The 23,228-nt window shown below is 38.9% G+C and overlaps 1 protein-coding gene across 1 annotated transcript in view; it reads left to right on the forward strand.

Annotated features, from left to right (window-relative positions):
* Gmds (GDP-mannose 4,6-dehydratase) overlaps window positions 1-23,228 on the forward strand; it is a 579,810-nt gene that overhangs the window by 437,444 nt on the left and 119,138 nt on the right. The window contains exon 8 of the mRNA XM_052157103.1: window positions 12,843-12,961. Coding sequence (XP_052013063.1) covers window positions 12,843-12,961 — 119 coding nt within the window. The remainder of the gene's footprint in view (window positions 1-12,842; window positions 12,962-23,228) is intronic.

Genomic DNA, 23,228 nt, shown 5'->3' on the forward strand with positions numbered 1-23,228 from the left:
AAACCAAGGAAATTCAAAAAATCATCAGATCCTACTACAAAAACCTGTACTCAACACAACTGGAGAATCTGGAGGAAATGGACATTTTCTTAGACAGATACCAATTACCAAAATTAAACCAGGATCAAATAGACCATCTAAACAGACCCATAATCCCTAAAGAAATAGAAGGGGTCATAGATAGGCTTCCAACCAAAAAAAGCACAGGACCAGATGGTTTCAGTGCAGAATTCTATCAGACCTTCAAAGAAGACTTAACACCAATACTCTTCAAACTTTTCCACCAAATAGAAACAGAAGGAACACTACCCAACTCCTTCTTCGAAGCCACTATTACACTGATACCAAAACCACACAAAGATCCAACTAAGAAAGAGAATTTCAGGCCAATTTCCCTTATGAATATCATTGCAAAAATACTAAATAAAACTCTTGCCCACTGAATCCAAGAACACTTCAAAATGATCATCCACCATGATCAAGTAGGCTTCATCCCAGGGATGCAGGGATGGTTCAATATAAGGAAATCCATCAATGCTATCCACTACATAAACAAACTCAAAGAAAAAAACCACATGATCATTTCATTAGATGCTGAAAAAGCATTTGACAAAATTCAGCATCCTTTCATGCTAAAAGTCTTGGAAAGGACAGGAATTCAAGGCCCATATCTAAACATAGTAAAAGCAATATACAGCAAACCGATAGCCAACATCAAACTAAATGGAGAGAAACTTGAAGCAATCCCACTAAAATCAGGGACTAGACAAGGCTGCCCCCTCTCTCCATATCTTTTCAATATAGTTCTTGAAGTCCTAGCTAGAGCAATTAGACAACAGAAGAAAGTCAAAGGGATACAAATTGGAAAGGAAGAAGTCAAACTATCACTATTTGCAGATGATATGATCGTATACTTAAGTGACCCTAAAAACTCTACTAGAGAACTCCTACAGCTGATAAACAACTTCAGCAAAGTGGCTGGCTACAAAATCAACGCAAGCAAATCAGTAGCCTTTATATATTCAAAGGATAAGCAGACTGAGAAAGAAATTATGGAAATGACCCCCTTCACAATAGCCACAAAGAGCATAAAGTATCTTGGGGTGACTCTAACCAAACAAGTGAAAGACCTATATGACAAGAACTTCAGATCTCTGAAGAAGGAAATCAAAGAAGATTTCAGAAAATGGAAAACCTTCCACGCTCCTGGATTGGCAGGATTAATATAGTTAAAATGGCCATCTTGCCAAAGGCAATCTACAGATTCAATGCTATTCCCATAAAAATCCCAACCCAGTTCTTCATAGAGCTAGAAAGAGCAATTCTCAAATTCATCTGGAATAACAAAAAACCCAGGATAGCTAAAATTATTTTCAACAGTAAAAGAACTTCAGGGGGACCATGTAATAAGGATACATGTTCTACTATGTTCATAGCAGCCCTATTTGTAATTGCCAGATGCTGGAAAGAACCCAGGTATCCCTCAACAGAAGAGTGGATGCAAAAAATGTGGTATATCTACACAATGGAGTACTATTCAGCCATTAGAAACAATGAATTCATGAAATTCTTAGGCAAATGGATGGAGCTAGAGAATATCATACTAAGTGAGGTAACCCAGACTCAAAAGGTGAATCATGGTATGCACTCACTAATAAGTGGATATTAACCTAGAAAACTGGAATACCCAAAACATAATCCACACATCAAATGAGGTACAAGAAGAAAGGAGGAGTGGCCCCTGGTTCTGGAAAGACTCAGTGAAACAGTATTCAGCAAAACCAGAACGGGGAAGTTGGAAGGGGTGGGTGGGAGGACAGGGGAAGAGAAGGGGGCTTGCGGGACTTTCGGGGATTGGGGGGGGGGGCTAGAAAAGGGGAAATCATTTGAAATGTAAATAATTTAAATCGAATAATAATAAAAAAAAAAAGAACTTCAGGGGGATTCAGTATCCCAGACTTTAAACTCTACTATAGAGCAATAGTGATAAAAACTGCATAGTATTGGTACAATATCAGGCAAGCGGATCAATGGAACAGGATTGAAGACCCAGAAATGAACCAACACACCTATGGTCACTTGGTCTTCGACAAAGGAGCTGAAAGCATCCAGTGGAAAAAAGATAGTCTTTTCAACAAATGGTGCTGGTTCAATTGGAGGTCAGCATGCAGAAGAATGCGCATCGATCCATTCTTATCTCCTTGTACCAAGCTCAACTCCAAATGGATCAAGGACCTCCACATAAAACCTGACACACTGAAACTAATCGAAAAGAAACTGGAGAAGACCCTGGAGGAAATGGGCACAGGGGAAATGTTCCTGAATAGAACACCAATAGCTTATGCTCTAAGATCAAGAATTGACAAATGGGACCTCATAAAACTACAAAGTTTCTGTAAGGCAAACGACACGTCAACCAACAGACTGGGAAAGGATCTTCACCAACCCTAAATCCAACAGAGGGCTAATATCTAATATATACAAAGAACTCAAGAAAGTAGAACCCAGAGAACCAAATAACCCCATTAAAAAGTGGGGTACAGAGCTAAACAAAGAATTTTCACATGAAGAACTTCGGAGAGCTGAGAAACACCTTAAGAAATGTTCAACATCATTAATCCTTAGGGAAATGCAAATCAAAACAACCCTGAGATTTCACCTCACACCAGTCAGAATGGCTAAGGTCAGAAACTCAGGAGACAGCAGGTGTTGGCGAGGATGTGGAGAAAGAGGAACACTCCTCCACTGCTGGTGGGATTGCAAGATGGTGCAACCACTATGGAAATCAGTCTGGCGGTTCCTCAGAAAACTGGGCATCTCACTTCCTGAGGACCCTGTTATACCACTACTGGGCATATATTCAGAGGATTCTTCAGCATGCAATAAGGACACATGCTCCACTATGTTCATAGCAGCCCTATTTGTAGTAGCCAGAAGCTGGAAAGAACCTAGGTGTCCTTGAATGGAGGAATGGATACAAAAAATGTATATTTACACAATGGAGTACTATTCAGCCATTAGAAACAATGAATTCATGAAATTCTTAGACAAATGGATGGAGCTGGAGAACATCATACTAAGTGAGGTAACCCAGTCTCAAAAGATCAATCATGGTATGCAGCACTCACTGATAAGTGGATATTAGCCTAGAAACTTTGAATACCCAGGACATAATCCACAAATTAAATGATGTCCAAAAAGAATGGAGGAGTGGCCCCTGGTTCTGGAAAGACTCAGTGCAAGAGTATAGGGGAATTCCAGAACAGGGAAGTGGGAAGGGGTGGATGGAAGAATAGGGGGACAGAAGAGGGCTTATGGGACTTGCGGGGAGTGGGGACCCAGAAAAGGGGAAATCATTTGCAATGTAAATAAAAAAAATAAATTAAAAAAATGAAAAAAAAAAAAAGAAAAGGTAAACCAGCTGTATTACAACAGTGAAATTGGCCATGACTTGAATTACAAGATATAACTGAATGTGGGCAGATTTCATTAAATTTAGTGGTAAACACACACATACACACACAAAAAGAGAGAGAGACAGACAGAGAGACAGTCTGTCCACTATGTCCTGTGTTTCAATGAAAAGATTAAAAATAAATAAATAAAACAAGGTGGTATTAATCAGGGACAATATGGAAGAGAAAAAAGAAACCAAGAAAGAAATTGAAGTCACATTCACAGCAAAATTGAAATATTAATGAAAACAATCAAGTGATCAGGGTGAGGAACTCAGATGAAATGACAAGAGAAAGCAGGCAAAGGCTGCTTATATAGGAGAAGCTACATACTGGAGAACAAAGAGGGTGCAGCATATGCATAGTGGGTGCGTCTAGAAAAGAAATGGATCAAGTCCAAGAGGCTACATATATTTAGAGTTGAAGGAAGGTAAGTAGATGTTGTTAACTAAGTATGCACTGTACTGTTAGCTAGAATAACTGGAAATGCTTTCCTGATGGAAATGCATATATCCCAGGAAAACTTACTCAAAATGGTCAACACATATGAGATTCCTACAAGTTTTGGGTTATAGTTAGGAGAGATAAAAATTCACCAAAATCTTGGAATTTGCTAGAATAAGGCAGGTTCATAGCCACTTTCAGAATATTTATTGTTAGTAAAAGGCCAACAAAAATGGGAAGGAAAAGTGTACAATGCTAAATTGTGTTCTATTGCTTGGGCACTTTTAAGAATATATTTGTTGTTCTTATTTGTTTTGATTTTGTTTATTAACATGTATTAATTTTCCTCCTTTCTTGAAAATAGATTCTTTTCTCATACACTACATCCTGCTACAGTTCCCCTTCCTCTACTCTTCCCAGTTCCTTCCCACCTTGATCCTTCCAGATCTCCTTTTCTGGGTCTCTTTAGAACACAACAGGCTTCTAAGAGATCACAGAATTAAAATATAATATTATAAAACAAAACCATAACATCAAAGTTGGCTAAGTCAAACTTGCAGAAGGAAAAGGACCAAGAAAAGGCACATGAATCAGAGACCCACTCATTCACACACTCAGGAATCCCATAAGACCACTAATATATATATGTATATATACACACATATATGTATATGTATATATACACACATGCATACATACATATACATATATATTACATACATAATATATTATACACATATATAATACATACATAATATATTATACATATATATAATACATACATTATATATGTGTGTGTGTATATGTATGTGTATATATACACATACATATACTATGAGACCTGGTGCAGACCCTTGCAGGTCCTGAGCTCACTGCTTCAGTTTGTAAGTTCATATGAACTTTGCTCAGTTCATTCAGAGGGCCTCGTTCTCCTGGTGTCCTCCATCCTCTCTGCCCCCTACACTCTTTCTGCCTCTTCTTCCTTGAGGTTCTCTGAGCACTGAGGGGAAGGAATTGGTGAAGAAGACACTCCATTTAGAGCTGAGTGTTCCAAGGTGTGTGTGTGTGTGTGTGTGTGTGTGTGTGTGTGTGTGTGTGTGTGTGTGTAATGTCTGGCTATGGGTCTCTGTATTTGGTCCTATCTGTTGAAGGAAGAAGCTTCTGCAATGGTGGCTAAATAAGGTTCTGATCTGTGAATACAGCAGAATATCATTAGGAGTCACTTCATCACTCCTTTTTTAGCCAGTCCAATTTGGTTTTATCTTAGATGTCTGAGCTATCTAGTCTTTGGTTCTTGGCTAGAAGAACCAAAAGTGTTCTAGAAGTGTTGGTTATGGGTTCCATCTCATATAGAGTGGGCATTAATTCAAATCAGACATTGTCTGGTTATATGCACAAGCTCTGTGCCAATATTGCTCTAGAATATTTTGCATGCAAATAACATTTTAGGTCAAAAGCAGTGGTTGGGTTGGTGTATATGTTTCTCTTTTGGTAGCTTGCAGAATACCTTCCAGTACCAAGGATACTAGAATGCAGGGGTGAAGGTTCTATGTAGGCGTCAACTCAACCTCTCCACATTCACTCAGTTGTGTGGGTGTTATCTTCAGCAATGGGGCCTTGCTGTCAGTTTGTAGAGTTTTGGCAACAGAAGAGTTTTGGGGGAATGGGCTCCAGTTATTCTCAATTGAATGTAACCCAGTCCCCATACTGGAAGCTTCATTTGTTGACAAGAGATAGCCTGCTTCCCCATTATTAGGAGGCTTCATTAGGGTCACCTTCATATATTTTAGGAAATTTCCACTACACTAGGTTTCCATACATTCCTAAAATGACCCTCAATTCTAACTGTCATTCCCTGCATTCCCTGAACCCACCTGATCCTCGTTTTCCAGTTATCCCCATCTCAGTTCACCAATAAAATCTATTTCCCCCTTCCAGGGAGATCCATGTACCACCCCACCTCACCCCCGGGGCCCTTCCTTTATACCTAACCTCTCTGGGTCCACAGACTGTAGCTTGGTTATCATGTACTTAATGACTAATATTTATTTATAATTTATTTATATTAAATATAACACATAGATCTTTCTGTGTCTGTGTTACCTCACTTGGCATTATTATTTTTTTCTATTTCTATTCATTTATCTACAAATTTCATGATGATTTTTTAAAACTGCTATTGTCAATAGAACAACAATGAACATGGTTGAGCAAGTGTCCTTTGTGGTATGGTGAAGCATCTTTCAGGTACATGTGTGGTTATCTTATTTAGGGTTTCTACTGCTGTGAAGAGGCACCGTGACCACAGCATGTTTAAATCAAGGTAACTTACAGTTTTAGAGATTTAGTCCATTATCATTATGGCTAGCTGGAGAAGGAGCTGAGATCTCTACATCTGGATCCAAGCAAGATCCAGGATCTGGAGCAAGAAGAAATCATGACACGCTGGAGAGGCTTGAGTATCTGAGACCTCAAATCCCTCCCTCCCAGTCACACACTGCCTCCAACAGCACCACACCTACTCCACCAAGGTAGCACCTTCTAGGAGTGCCAGTTCCTATAAGCCTTTGGGATCATTTTCATTCAAACTACCACAGTGTTATATAGCTGAACTTTACGTAGATTGATTCCCATCTTCCCAAAGAACCACCACACTGATTTCCATAGTGCTGTGTAAGTTTATAACTTATCCAACAATGGATGAGTATTCTTCTTATTCCATATCCTCACCAGCTTGAGCTGTCACATGTATTATTGATTTTAGCCATTCTAAGAGATATAAGTAGAAATCTCAGTCGTTTTGATTTGCAATTCCCAATGACAAAGGATATTGAACATTTCTTAAAGTATTCTCAGCTATTTGAGCTTCCTGCATTGAAAGTTCTCTGTTTAAATCTATACTCCATTTTTAAATTGAATTATTTGAGTTGATTTTTTTGTGTCTGGTTTCTTGAATTCTTTATATATTTTGGATATCAGTCTTTTGTCACATGTGGAGTTGCTAAATTCTTTTACTATTCTGTATGCTGCTTTGTCCAAATGATATTGTTCTTTGCCTTACCGAAGTTTTTCAATTTCATAAGGTTCCATGTATTAATTGTTGATGTTAATAATTTCTTATCTATTAGTTCTTTCTGCTCAGTAACTATATCTTTAAAATATCTAAAGGACCTTTTCTCAGTGAAGTTTGTCTTATGCCACTGGTTTTGCCTATGAATCACTTGAGAGGACCATCATGCTGGGCTTTTTTTCATGCTACTTCCTTTTGTTAACATGGTTTTATTTGTCTTAATTGGGTTATTGGATTTATATTTCCCAGAAATGTCAAAGTGCTAGGCAAAATGGCACAGACCTGCATTTCCAGCAAGTGGGAGGTAGAGGCAAGGAGAATCAAGAGTTCATGGACATCTTTAGTTACATAGTGTGTTTGAGGGCAGCCCGAACTTCATGAGTGCCTATCTTGATGCAAAAACAAACAAATAAGTTGTAGTAGAGGAATCCTGGGCTAATCCTGACACTCACCTATCATCGAACATGAGTTACACAGAGCCTAAGGCGTGGCCTATCTTACATTCATTGAGGTGCCAACCCGAACTTTAACTACCAGGCTCTCATTTAAAATAAAATAAAATAAAATAAAACTTGCATGGAGTAAAGTCTACCTGAAAAGTGTACATGAGAGGAGTTCCATGTGTGCTTCAAACTTTATTTTTTATTTGTTCAAATTTACCCTTTTTCTTTTATCTTTCCTTTTTTTGGTTTTTTTTTTTTTTTTTTTTTTTTTTGGTTTTCTGGGGTTCTTTGTTGTTGTTGTTGTTGTTAAAGACAGAGTTTCTTTGTATGGTCCTAGTTGTCCTGGAACTCCCTCTGTAGACCAGGCTGGCTAGTCAAGAGACTTACCTGCCTCTGCCTCCCAAGTTCTGGGATTAAAGGTATAAACCACCACTGCAACCCCCCCTACCCCCAATCGCATTTTTTTAAATCATTGTTTTATTACAGATTTTTGTTTAGTTGGCTAGTAGGTTAATCAGTTGGTTTGATTTCTTCTTTTCTTACTGAATATTAAATACACTGTCTTGTATGTGGTGTGTAAATGCTTTGCATTGAGCCATATCTCCAGCTTTGATGATCCCTATTAGAATTATTTCCTAAATTTTTTCCTATTATGTGACTGCACACATACACACATTTTTATGACATTTGGCACATACATACACACATAATAAATAAAAGTAGCACACAAGCACAAAAATGCCAAGCTTTGAAACAAAAACTGTAGTCAAATAAATACACATAGTTAAACATCACCTTGATTAACCAATCCTGTTATTCATGGGTGCCAACCCAGTTAATGAGTGTTTGTGGCCTGGATACTGAGCTGGAGATTAATGGCAAAGGGGAAGCAATTGTAGAATCCAGATTTTTAAGACAAACACACATCATACCCCAAAAGGCATGCATGGAATCAGTGTAGTCAGTCGTCTGTGGTGATGTACTTAGGGTGTTCTCCTTCACTGGACCACGGTGAACAGCTGCTAGAACTGGTAACTTACTGAACAAGGAAGACTGACTTCTCACCAAGGCCTCCTGAGCATCTTGTATTCATGTTTATTATTTAAAGAGCTGGCCATGAGTGGGTAATTTTGTTTGAAACTTTCAAATGTAAAGTTTTATATTACTCTAAATTAGATTTTTAAAACAGATAAGTTAGCTATATAGTTATAAGCATATTACAAATATATTATCTACACCCATCTTAACTTGGCTATCGCGCATCAGATTTCTCTTAACCTCACAGGCCTTTAATGAAAAATAAATCTGAGGTGTGAATTGAAAACTGATTTGTTCTCTTCCCACTGAAGGACATTTTCAGTGAAGATTCATCTTCAGGAAGAAGAATCTTGCTCTGGTGCATCCCTTAAGTGAGCTGCTTTCCTCCTCGTGGGATAGATGAAAAATCAGGAGGGAGGGAGAGAGAGAGAGGCAGACAGACAGACAGACAGACAGAGGCTGTCTGTCTGTCTGTCTGTCTGTGGGCTTGTAATCAGGTCAAGACTAGTGACTAAGTCAGTCACATCCTTAAAGAGCACCAAAAGAATACAGAATGATTCCTACTTTTCCTCTTTGATTCTGGAGAGACAGAAGAGAACACTGGCCTCTGAAGCATAACTGTAAGACTCCTTCTGCCTTCAGAAGCCAAAGCTATGTGGCAATATGCTCACAGCCTGTGGCCCATCCTGTCATGGGTCGTGTGGTCCCACATGTGAACAGGAAGGTGAGAATGGGTGAACTCTTGCCTTGGTTGTGCCATCCATCAGAAAACAAATGGAGCAGATCAATGTGTGCAGCTGAACACGGAGGTGAGGGCTGTGTCCTCCTCACACTGGGGCCTTTGTTTCCTGGACCTGATCTGGCATTAGGAGGGGATGCACTGGGCCTCGGCTTTGTGGCAAATTACTAACCCATTATCACACCAGAACACAGAATCGTTTATCTTCTAATCCAGAGTGTCACCTGTTCTTCATTTACTAGTCAATAATCATTAATTATGCTCTGTGGAAATTTAAACAAAGCCCTTTCCCTCCGTTAAAACCAGTAAACTCTTTAGCAATAACAAATAGATCTGGAATTGTATATCCTTTCCCTCCCATTCCCAGACTGAGTCTGGCACAGTTTGAGCTGTAGAGGAAATGCCTAGAAATTGATAGGTCAAAGGCCCCATATAGTCCGATGGAAAGAAAAGAGCGGACTCTTGGCACTGGTTCTCATGCAAGTAAGAGGCTCCTACTGATCTCCATTCCTGCCAGGAATATACAAGTCCAACCTGACCTTACTTCATGTAGACAGACCTACAGTAACCAGAAGCCACACTTGTCCTTTCATTTCTACTAAGCTTTTGTTTCCTTCTATATGGAAAAAAAAAAAAAACCCACAGGATACTTGAAGAAAAAAATCAGCTGAGTGGTCCTGAAATGTCTATCACAAATATTATTTTTAAAATTGAAATCATAGTCAAACACACTTGATTGTATTTACTCCATTAACATATAATTCCTCATACAAATATTCAAACAGAAACTCTAGCCAGAAATATAATTTTTCTTCAAACTCTAGAAATAGTTTAACAAAAACCAAAGCATGCGTGTGTCCGTCTGTCTGTCTGCCTCTCTGTCTTTGTCTGTGTGTGTGCTCACATTCATATGCGTACATGTCTGTGCCTTGGCATGCTGAGGATTTTCACCCAGTCAAGAGAGGTAAAGGGTTGCCTTAGTTGGGATAGGCACTAAACGGCAGCTTGGGCCCAGGGAGCCCACCAGCGCTTTGTGTAGTTGGTTCACAGGGAGCCCAGTGAGAAAACAAGATTCCATCCCAGCAACTAGACTCAGGACTCGGGTACAAATCATGGGAGCAGAGGTCATCTTTCTGAGACAAATTAGGAAAGTGCATATATTTCAGGATATGAGGAGCATGATCAAGCTGAATCAAACAAGAACCCCAGGCCTGTGTTCATGTATGAGTGCTTTAATGCCCATTCCAAGAAGTTCTTCTCTGCTCTTTCTTGGCTCTTAGTGCTTATTCGTAAGCAAGCTCCGTGGCCACCGTCAGCTGGCAGTTTGTATTTTGTACCTTTTAAACACTGGTCATTGTATTAGTCATGATAATTGCAGTATAACAAAAAGTGTTCTGACTGACCTTAATTACCATGATCATTTAATATATAGTTAAACTATAGCTATTTCATAAACATGAATAAAACTGACTGTTGAGCTAGGGATAGTGATATGTCCTACACCTTAAGACTAAGCTGAGGCAGGAGGATCATGAATTTGAGGATAGTGTAGTCTACTGTATGTTTGTTTTTCCTCACAAGACAGTTTGTTCTATTGTCTTTATAGTATTTTAGTGACTCAAAGTTAAGGTCATTTCCATTGTTCTATCCAAATGTGCTACAAGGTATGGAAAATTGCCTGGATTTTTGTTTTCCTCACAACACAAATATGATGTAAAGCAGTAGTGAACCAAAGGCATTACCCATAGAAGTAGTTTTAAAGGAAAGAATATATAAATTTTTTGTTGAAAGGTTTGTGTATGTATAAATGAATGAATGAATGAATGAATGGGAATTAAACTTGCAGAGAGAAACTGGGATAGTTCACTGGTTTGAGAAACAAGTTTCCACTCTTCCAGAAGCTGACAGGAGAGGCTCACTGGAATTGTTCTCTGATTTAGAACAAAAGCTATGTAAGCAGGTCTCTGTGGTCATGTCACACTGAAATTCAGTTGGTTTTTTTGTTTGTTTTGTTTTGTTTTGTTTTGTTTTGTTTTTGCTTACTTTTACTCTGAGAAATGGGTAGTAATAATGAGGACAAAACTTTTTTTTTCTTGAGGTTTGGGGTGGGAGTGCATTTGCTAAGGATGGAACCCAGAGTGTGAGCTGTTCCACTGAATGTATCTGCAGCATTGCTGGAGTATTTCCTAAAGAAACATGAATATGTTCCTGACAGAGTCCAGTGATGTGGGTCTTCTTCTTGAAGGTCATTGGCCACTAGCCCATGATGGTGGAGGGAGAAGTGGCAAGCAGGGTTTGGATGGCTGTGATGACTAAATTACTTCTAGAGACAGCTTCAGAGAGACCTGGGTAGGGTGTGTAAGGGCTGATTTGCCATAACTCAGTAACTATCATATGATGAGAAGGTAGAATGGAGCTTGTGTGCTGAGTCCCACAGTGCTTATTGAGAGTTCTGCACAGGGTCATCCTCCAAATAAGGTCAAGCATATATGCTCAGAGGCACTCTCAACCAAGGCCTGGAAGAGAAAGGGAAGCCCCACTGAAAAAGGGAATCCTCCAATTTGCACCGAGCTGAGAGAGCTATCTATGATGGACTGTGAGCCTAATAGCAGGGTTCTCCAACACAGCTACACCTGTTTTTTAAGGAATATTTTTGTGTATGTATGTACATGAGTGTAGCTGCCCATGGATGATAGAGAGGTCAGATCCCTGAAGCACTGGAGCAGGTAATTGGCACTGCCTGATATGAGTTCTGGGAGCCAAATTCCAGTATTCTGGGAGAGCAGCAAGAATTCTGAAGCACTAAGCCATGTCTCTAGCCCCATAATCTGTATTGTAGACAGACAGATAGACAGACAGACAGACAGATAGATAGATAGAATAGATAATGTATGCATATATACATATATACATACATTCATACATCCTATATAATTGATATATAACCTATGGAAGCTATATACCTACATGCTACTGATAAATGCTTTTCTAAGCAAACAGAGTCACATTTTAGTGGTTTCTCCTAGTCCGTGGTTCAAAATGCTGCATCATTTATGCCCACCGTCTTCTCTAACACTCAGTATATCTATTTCTGTCACAGGATGATGGTTGAACTCTGATGTTAACAACTTGTTAAAATGCTTGTAGTTCCTATTATGTGACTGTTTCTCTGTTAGTGATTTTTGTTTTTTCTTTGTTTTTTTTTATTGCTGAGCCTTCAACTTCAATGTTAAAAAGTCGAGTTTTACTTTTAAGGACTTAATCTGTTCAAAAGACTTTTTTCTTGCTTGCCATCTGTGACATAAAGGACAATTCAACATTCTGGGATTATTCTTGCATAATATTCTATGCAAAGGTTATTCGCTGGCTATTGATCAACATTTCCTCTTAACCTGTTGTGTAGGAATCTCCTGATCTGCTGAAAAGAAAATCCCTAGAGTCTGTGACTGGGGCCAAGTGTTTACCCTAAGATGTTTCTCAGGTTTTTCTAATGTAATAAAATTATAAGAACCATCTTGAGTAATTAGAATACTGTATTAACACTCATTTTCAAACTATATACTTTGATATTCAATTATGTGCTTTGATAATGTTTCATTCCCACAGTGAGAACTAAGTGTAACTCTCACATGACTTGACTTCTTTCTCTCTAGGCTATGTGGCTGATGTTGCAGAATGATGAGCCAGAGGACTTTGTCATAGCTACTGGGGAAGTTCACAGCGTCCGTGAATTTGTTGAAAAGTCGTTCATGTACATCGGTAAAACCATTGTGTAAGTACGCTTGCTGGCTGCTTACTGCTTGCTGTCCAGGTATTATTGCTCATGCTCTTCTACTTGATTCTGCTTCTGATCTCCCTCTCTCAGTCTCTGTTAAGGTGATGCAAGAGGCTCTTGTGTCAAATATTTATCAGCTTCTAAACCCAGTTTTCTCAAGGTTTACTTAAAATTTATGATAAGGTAAATTTTGTGTTGTATAATGACTTTACTACAGATAATTGTATCCTTTTATGAGACTAATGTGAAGACATACTCAATATTTTTCAGTACTTTCATACACACACACACATACACATATACACATATACATATTGGTGTATGTATTGTTTTTTGGGGTTTTTTTGTTCCTTCAAAGAAGTTTTTAACCTTTCTTTCTTTGTGAGTTTTATATCAAGCACCCCAATCATATTTATCGTCTTGTCCATTTATATCACCTTCTGCCCTTATAACTAACCTCCTCCACAAAAGACAAGAAAATAAAATAGAATAAAATCAAAGAACTCTTGTCATGGAAGCTCTAATGTGTGGCAGTGAGTAACACCCTTTTGTCTACACATTTTTACTTGCATTATGTTTATTGGAACGAGTCATCAAATCTATTTCTAAGTCTCTCTCTTCTGCTACATAATCTATACTGGATCCTCAGGAGAACTCCTCTCATATATCCTGTTGTTGCCCTGTGTCATAGAGCAGCTTTGAATCTACAGGACCCGCTCTTTCATGGTCTGCAGCAGGTCATAGATGGGTAGATATTGGGGTGGGCCAACTGAAAGCCCTGGATCTGGGCTCAGCAGGTAGCTGAGTTAGACAGCCTACTGGCTCTCCGGCACCTGCACCATCAGGATGAGCTCTTCAGCACTGCCCTGGCTAGCTCACCCAATGTTGAAGTTGGCAAAGGGCAGGTTCAGCGTCCCTGCGGATGACTTGCCTGCACCTCTGCCACCAGGGCCAGCTCTACTATGCTGCCTAGGAGAGGTGCAGAGCCGGCTATCCTGAGTGCTACAGCCAGTGAGGAGCAAGGCCAGCTCTCCCATTTCCATGACCTGGAGCCAGCGCAGCTGCCTGCAGCAACTGGAGAGGAGGGACGTGGGAGTGCACCTCTCCCTCACCCAGGTCACCCCACAGCATAGGAGAGGAGAGCTCAATAGTTGAGTTTTCGACACAGCATTTCTCTTCGTAGCACTGGCTGTCTTAGAACTTTTCTTGTAGAATAGGCTGTCCTCGAATTCAAGAGATTCCTCCATCTGCTTCTGCCTCCTGTGTGCTGAGATTAAATTTGTGCACCACCATTGCCCAGCTTTTATTTTATATTTTAAAAATAACTATGCCAGGCGTGGTGGCGCACGCCTGTAGTCCCAGCACTTGGGAGGCAGAGGCAGGTGGATTTCTGAGTTCAAGGCCAGCCTGGTCTACAGAGTGAGTTCCAGGACAGCCAGGGCTACACAAAGAAACCCTGTCTCAAAAAAAAAAAACATCTCTAACCACTAAATATCCACAGGAGAGTTTCACATGTGTTATACTTTTCCCTGGACCACTAAGAATAGCTATGACTTAATACTGTATTTGTGTGTATTTCCTACAAATAATGACATTCATTCTCTTACCATAATAAGCTATCAATTTCTGGAACCCCAGACTGAAATGTTGCTTCCATCTAGCCTTCCAATCCCATCTGTGTTCTAGAAGTTGGTTTGCTGTCCTTCGTACAATCTCACCCAGTATAGCACCATGAACCACTCATGCTTAAAGCATTGCACAGGTTTTTTTTTAGAAAATGCAAGCAATGTGATAAATCCCTACAGAGAGTTACTTTACAGTTTAGTATATTACATTCACAGTATTTTATGACCATCACCACTATCCATTTTCCAAACTTTGTCATCACACTAAACAGTAAAAACTATTTCCTTTCCATTCTCCTTCCTCCTGGTACCTTGTGATTTCTACTCTACTGTCCCGTCTCTGTGAATTTGCTTGTTACAGGTAGCTTCAGGCAGTGTAATCCTTCGCATTTGTCCATTTGTGTCTATCCCTTGCACTTATCATAATGCTTTAAAAATTCATCTATGTGGTAGTGTTTCATTTTCTTTCTGTTTCTTTCTTTTTTAAAGACTGAAAAATAGCTAGGAGTAGTGGTGTAAGCCTGTAACCCCTCAACTAAAGGAGATACCAAGAATACTGGAGGTACAAACCAGTCTGAGCTACATATCTAGCAAGATCCTTTTTCTTAAAGACAAAATGACTGAATACTATTCTATTGTGGTTATAGGTCATTTTGTTATCTCTTCCTCTGTTGATGGACCCTTGATTTCTTTTTACCTTGTAAGCTATGGCCCACAATATTAATGTAAATATGAATTCACAAATGTCTGTGTTGGTCCTGCCTTCAGTTCTTTTGTGTGTTATATTTGGGTGTAGAGTTTGTGTGTGATGTGGTAATACATCTAATTTTTTTAAAGTGCAAACTATCCTTCCAAGATTTTTTAAAACATATAAAAGAATTATGGTATCTGGCCATGTTGAAATATAGAAAATAGACTACAGCTTTTATATGTATGTACGTATGTATGTATGTATGTATGTATGTATGTATTTATTTATTTATTTATTAATGGTTTGTTATTGAGATGTGGTCTCTCTACAGAACCTTGGCAGTCCTGGAACTCTCTGTGTAGACTAGGTTGTCCTTGAACTCACAGAGATTCACCTGCCTCTGCCTCTGCCTCTGCCTCTGCCTCTGCCTCTGCCTCTGCCTCTGCCTCTGCCTCTGCCTCTGCCTCTGCCTCTGCCTCTGCCTCTGCGCCTCTGCCTCTGCGCCTCTGCCTCTGCGCCTCTGCCTCTGCGCCTCTGCCTCTGCCTCTGCCTCTGCCTCTGCCTCTGCCTCTGCCTCCCAGGGTGATGAAAGTAAAGGCATGCACCTCAATGCCTGGCTACATTTAACCTTTTAACTTAACTGGTAAACTAGATAAAATACATGAAAACAATTATTTTAGTATTGAACAGAGACAGTATAGGACTCTCGTCCCTAGTAGAATATCAGGGTTGAGTTCTGAATTTCTCTGAGCTCCTTCCTGAGGTCATAGTGAACCATGAGTTTAGAAAAGGTCTCCCCAAGATGAAAATTTCCCTAAAAGTCTGAAGGACCTAGACTTTGTGATGCAGAACTTTAGAAAGATCATTGGACACACACATGCACACGCATGCATGCATGCACACGTGCACATGGATGCACACATACACATAACAATTATATGTACGTGTATGTATATATATGTGTATATATATATATATATATATATATATATATATATATTTAAAAGCCTCATAGATCTGCACAAAGGTCTGACTGTTTCTTTAGATTCATCCAACACTAGATTCAGACATCTGGATGAACCATCCTGAGGATAACTGGGTGCAATAAAGATTTCAGAAGACTATGTCTCAAAAACAAGATAACCTTAACAAGAAATGCTAGAATCAGACTAACAAAGTTTCAATAGATGTTTTCAGAGGATCTAATAGAATACAAATAACAGCATTTGGGCATTGTGAAACCTAGCAGTCATCAAAGGAAATGGTAAAATCTTGACACTGGTCTACAATGAATTATAACCCTGATTAATGAGAAATATGTAGTTGACAATTTTGGCATTTTGGCTTCTTTACAAAATACAGAAATATTGTAAGAGTATGTTATCATTTTAATCCCAAGTATTGGATATAAGACTGTTTCAGATTGTCCACAGCGGCTGACTATGTTTTTGCCTCATACTCTAGCAGGGGTATGATTTTTCCAGCGCTAGTTAATTTCTGTGGTTGTGTCACTTTCAGAATTCTAGGGTCTTTCAGAGGGTATATAAGTGCTAGGGCCTGGAGAGGCAGGGTGGGTTGATGGTTGGTTGGTGCTGGTTGTGGTTTGCTAAGTAGTCATTGACAAAGAAGAAGAAAGATTTAGATATCATGACAGGTAATATCAAACTTGCCCCAAGGAACTCAATGACCCTAATCAGCAGGAAATAGTCTAACAATAATGTTACCCCCTTTACTTACTGTTCCTTATTTCTCTCCTATCTAGTGTTAGGGGCTTGAAATGATGGGGGAAGGGTGGGTAAAAAGAACCCACAACACAGCCAAAGACACTGCTACAGAAATTGATCATGTTTTTGACTTGAAGAACACAATGTCGATGTTTGCTGTTTCCAAATGAATCAGTAGATTCTATGTAATCTAGTCAAAGCCATGTGGTCTTTTTAAAAATAGAAATTAGCAAGCTGAGTCTGGCCTGGTAGATCATATCTGTATTCCTGCCTCCAGGGAAGCTGAAGCAAGAGGAGTGTAAATGTGAGGCCAGCCTGGGCTACATAGCAAGCAAGATCTTCAGATGAAAGAGGAGGGGATGGGAGGCAATGATAAATTTCACATGGAAATGCAGAGGATCCAGAGTTGTTTTAGAAAAGCACAAAACTGCAGAATACTTACTGCTGCATTTTAGATTCCTTTAAAACTTGAACTGTATGGTGTTGTCAAGAAGCCACACTCACAGACCAGCAGAATATGACAAAAGTTACATAAGGAGATCCATGTTTATGTGGCCAACTGAACTCCTACAAAGATGTTAGCATGATTTTGCTGTTAGTAGATTGTCTTTTCAACAGATGGTGCTCAATACTGTAGTAATGGTGAGAGCAGGTAGAACTCAGCAGACATTTCATACCATAGAAAACGGATCATTGATCTGACTGGTGAGAGACAAAACTAAAAGCAATCTAGATGAAAATATAGATTTTAAAAAAAGGTTCATTATTTTGGTAGAATTTTTAATGGTTTTGCTATTAATTTGAATTTTAAAGTTTTTATTTTACTTTTAAATTATGTGTTTGTGTACGAGTCATGCCTATGACTGCAGATGCACTCAGAGTCTAGAAAAGAACATTGGATTTCCTGGAGCTGGAATTACAAACAGTTATGAGCTTCCAGATATGGGGGTGGGAACCAGACTCAGGTCCTCTGCAAGAATTGAACATGATCTTAACCATTGAGCCTTCTCTCCAGTTGTGGTAAATGAGTTCTCATGTTTGATATGTATAGTATCCTAATCTGTGAATTACTGTACCAATTCTGTTATTGGTACCTTTCCAAATAGCAAATACTTTACATTTTATGGTTTAATTTATCATTTTATGGTATTTATGTTGTGTAAATGTTCTTGTTGAGCATATAAGTCAATATGGAATAAAAGTGAAAATTTCCTATATCAGGAAAGGCAAGAGACATTTTTAAATGGTGGTTGGTGGTATGAGGTCAGTGCCTGTGCTTGCCAGCATTGTGTGAGACCAGGACTGAAAGAGAAAGAGGCAGTTTTATAAAATTAGTAATATGACTTTAAAAAAAAAATCTCCGTTCTTTGAATGTGACCTCTAACAAAATAAAAACTTGAGGTCATGGTCTGAAAGAATAGATAGTAGTAGAGAGTAGTAGAGAGAGGTTTGTGTGTGTATATGTGTGTGTGTATGTATAATAAAATAAATAAATCTAAATTTTAACTCCAATAATTCAGCAATAAGGTAACTCGAGGCCAACATTGTTGTTCACTGCTGTAGTTCCAGAATTAAGAAGTCCAAGGCAAAAGAACAAGGTCAAGATTTCATCTCAAAAGAAAAAAAAGAGAGTGTACCAAAGAAATGAGCAAAGTTTTGAATAAATACCTATGCAAGAAAAAGATATCAGTATAATTGGGTATTTGAGCAAAGTATATGGAAACTACAAGCCAATACCAGCATTCTCCTGTTAGACTAGCCAGAATACAAAAACCATCTATAGCTATGCTAAATATTAATTAAAATATGAGAATAGTGAAATCAATGATAGTGTGCAATCAGTTTGAAAAATAGTTTTGCCTTCTTTTAAAATCTAACCAATATTTACTATGCCACCAACAGGTTTTGGCTTTTACTGTGAAATGTTGAAAACATATACTTTGCAACTTATGAATATGCATAGCTATGTTATTTCTAATGACACATCATCTCCCCCAATATCTAATCAGATGTAGCACTACTCAGTGAAGGAAAAGTGTAAATTAATGATATGTGTAATAATATCAATCAATCATTAAAATCTTAATTATGCCTAAATGAAGTAATAAGACACAGGAAGCACATGCTATATGATTTAATTAGTACTGTGTGATTTAAATACTGTTTAAACAAAGATGAATTGGTAAGCCATAAAGCCAATCAATGCTCGTTCAAAAAGGACTTCTTGGTGAATAGCCATCTCTCACACCAAATCACAACATAAGCAACACATATCTAAATCTGGAGTGAGTAACTGGGTATCTTCTGGATGGTAGGAATGTTGATCTCGATTGTGGTAGTGGTTACGAGAGCAAATGAGTGTTTCAGAACTCACCAAACTACATATCTGTTACACAATTTCAGCTTGTGGATTATACCTCAATCTAATTGATTTTCTACAAAGAGAAAGTGAGGAATGTCTAAGACATCATCATGGAAATATGTAAGTTAATTTATTCTGTAACTAGAGAGAATAGTGCCATGGGAACACAAATAGAATAAACCATGGTTATAGGGACATTCAATGAAAAAGTAAGAAGGACACAGGTTTAGATATGGTTTAACTACTCTGCAGATGTGCATGTGATAAACCGCAAGAAAGCATGCCAGGTTTAACTGATTGTCTCTGTGTGGTGGCTTTTAGCTTTCTGCCCTATACTTTTCTTCTTTGAATTTTTTTCTTAGATTTATTTTATGTGTGTGGTGTTTTGCCTCCTTATGCATATGTGCTCTTGTGTGTGCAGTACCTGCAGAGGTCAGAAGAGGCTATTGGATTCCCTGGAACTGGAGGTACAGGTGGCTGAAGCCACCTTATAGGTGCTGGGTACCAAACCCCAGTCTTCTGTAAGAACATGAAATACCATCTCTCCAAACCTCCCCCACTCTCTACCGCCAACTATTTCTCAGTTTCCCAAATATTATAATTAGCTTGAATATTTTCATAGTAAAAAAATCATCTCAAACACATTTTTAAAAATTGGGGACAGGCTTACAAATGTATCTCCAATGAAGCCACTTTCCTGGAAAATGCAGTACAATTGCCTTTCTGCCCTGGAAATGACACCTGAACACAGCATCATTGGTCTTCTCTCCTGCAGACATGAGGCTCACTTCGTATTTTGACATCATGTTGTCTTTCCTAAAATAGGATGCTATTCTACGGTCTAATTCATTTAGAAAATACTATGTGGCAATCCACTCAGGAAGAACTACCAAAACATATTGAAAAGTCAAAAAAAAAAACTGTTTAATTTTGTTTTACCCAGAATCTTATAAGCTTGATTTGATGGTTTTTTTTTTTTTTTTTTTTTTTTTTTTTTTTACTTTTTAGACTTGGATATAGGGCTGACCTAGCATCTTTCTGTTTTTTGTTTGTTTTATTATCTTTTTATATATTTTTCTATATTCTTTATTTACATTCCAGATGATTTCCTCTTTCCCAGATCCCCCCTCCTCATATGTCCCATAAACCTTCTTCTCTCCACCCATTCTCCAATCACCTCTCTCCTTTTTTTCTCTGTCCTTATATTCCCCTCCAGCGCTAGATCAATCCTTTCCAGGATCAGGAACCTCTCTGTACTTCTTCATGGGAGTCATTTGTTATGCTATTTGTGCCTTGGGTATTCAGGGCTTCTGGGCTAATTAATATCCACTTATCAGAGATTGCATTCCATGTGTATTCTTTTGTCCTTATTGGGTTACCTCACTTAGGATGATATTTTCCAGATCAAACCATTTGCCTAAAAATTTTGTGAATTCATTATTTCTAATTGCTGAGTAGTATTCCATTGTGTAAATATAGCACATTTTTTGTATCCATTCCTCCTTTGAGGGACATCTGGGTTCTTTCCAGCTTCTGGCTAATATAAATAAGGCTGCTATGAACATAATAGAGCATGTGTCTTTATTGCATGCCGGGGAATCCTTTGGGAATATGCCCAGGAGAGGTATAGCAGGGTTCACCAGAAGTGTCATGTCGAGTTTTCTGAGGAACCACCAGACTGATTTCCAAAGTGGTTGTACCATCTTACAGCCCCACCAGCAGTGGAGGAGTGTTCCTCTTTCACCACATCCTTGCCAACACCTGCTGTCTCCTCAGTTTTTGACCTTAGCCATTCTGACTGGTGTAAGGTGAAATCTTAGGGTCGTTTTGATTTGCATTTCCCTAATGACTAATGATGTTGAGCACTTCTTAAGGTGCCTCTCGGCCATCCGAATTTCTTCAGATGAAAATTCTTTGTTTAGATCTGTACCCCATTTTTAATAGGGTTATTTAGTTCCCTGGGGTCTAACTTCTTGAGTTCTTCATATATATTGGATATTAGCCCTCTATCAGATGTAGGGTTGGTGAATATCCTTTCCAAATTTGTTGGTTGCTGTTTTGTCCTTTTAACAATATCCTTTTCCTTACAGAAACTTCGTAATTTTATGAGGTCCCATCTGTCAATTCTTTTTTTTTTAATTCGATATAATTTATTTACATTTCAAATGATTTCCCCTTTTCTAGCCCCCCACTCCCCAAAAGTCCCGTAAGCCCCCTTCTCTTCCCCTGTCCTCCCACCCCCCCCCTTCCCACTTCCCCATTCTGGTTTTGCTGAATACTGCTTCACTGAGTCTTTCCAGAACCAGGGGCCACTCCTCCTTTCTTCTTGTACCTCATTTGATGTGTGGATTATGTTTTGAGTATTCCAGTTTTCTAGGTTAATAACCACTTATTAGTGAGTGCCTACCATGATTCACCTTTTGAGTCTGGGTTACCTCACTTAGTATGATGTTGTCTAGCTCCATCCATTTGCCTAAGAATTTCATGAATTCATTATTTCTTTTTTTTTTTTTAATTCTTGGTTTTTTTTGTCTTTTTTTCATTCGATATATTTTTTATTTACATTTCAAATGATTTCCCCTTTTCTAGCCCCCCACTCCCCGAAAGTCCCATAAGCCCCCTTTTCTCCCCCTGTCCTCCCACCCACCCCTTCCCACTTCCCCGTTCTGTTTTTGCCCTATACTTCTTCACTGAGTCTTTCTAGAACAAGGGGCCACTCCTCCTTTCTTCTTGTACCTCATTTGATGTATGGATTATGTTTGGGGTATTCCAGTTTTCTAGGTTAATATCCACTTATTAGTGAGTGCATACCATGAGTCACCTTTTGAGTCTGGGTTACCTCACTTAATATGATGTTTTCTAGCTCCATCCATTTGCCTAAGAATTTCATGAATTCATTGTTTCTAATGGCTGAATAGTACTCCATTGTGTAGATATACGACATTTTTTGCATCCATTCTTCTGTTGAGGGATACCTGGGTTCTTTCCAGCATCTGGCAATTATAAATAGGGCTGCTATGAACATAGTAGAGCATGTATCCTTATTACATGGTGGGGAATCCTCTGGGTATATGCCCAGGAGTGGTATAGCAGGATCTTCTGGAAGTGAGGTGCCCAGTTTTCGGAGGAACCGCCAGACTGCTTTCCAGAGTGGTTGTACCAATTTGCAACCCCACCAGCAGTAGAGGAGTGTTCCTCTTTCTCCGCACCCTCTCCAACACCTGCTGTCTCCTGAATTTTTAATCTTAGCCATTCTGACTGGTGTAAGATGAAATCTTAGGGTTGTTTTGATTTGCATTTCCCTAATGACTAATGAAGTTGAGCATTTTTTAAGATGCTTCTCCGCCATCCGAAGTTCTTCAGGTGAGAATTCTTTGTTTAACTCTGTACCCCATTTTTAATAGGGTTGTTCGGTTTTCTGGAGTCTAACTTCTTGAGTTCTTTATAAATATTGGATATTAGCCCTCTATCTGATGTAGGATTGGTGAAGATCTTTTCCCAATTTGTTGGTTGCCGATTTGTCCTCTTGATGGTGTCCTTTGCCTTACAGAAACTTTGTAATTTTATGAGGTCCCATTTGTCAATTCTTGCTCTTAGAGCATACGCTATTGGTGTTCTGTTCAGAAACTTTCTCCCTGTACCGATGTCCTCAAGGGTCTTCCCCAGTTTCTTTTCTATTAGCTTCAGAGTGTCTGGCTTTATGTGGAGGTCCTTGATCCATTTGGATTTGAGCTTAGTACAAGGAGACAAGGATGGATCAATTCGCATTCTTCTGCATGCTGACCTCCAGTTGAACCAGCACCATTTGTTGAAAAGGCTATCTTTTTTCCATTGGATGTTTTCAGCCTCTTTGTCGAGGATC

Source organism: Apodemus sylvaticus, chromosome 14 (assembly GCF_947179515.1).
Source record: "Apodemus sylvaticus chromosome 14, mApoSyl1.1, whole genome shotgun sequence".
NCBI lineage: Eukaryota > Metazoa > Chordata > Mammalia > Rodentia > Muridae > Apodemus > Apodemus sylvaticus.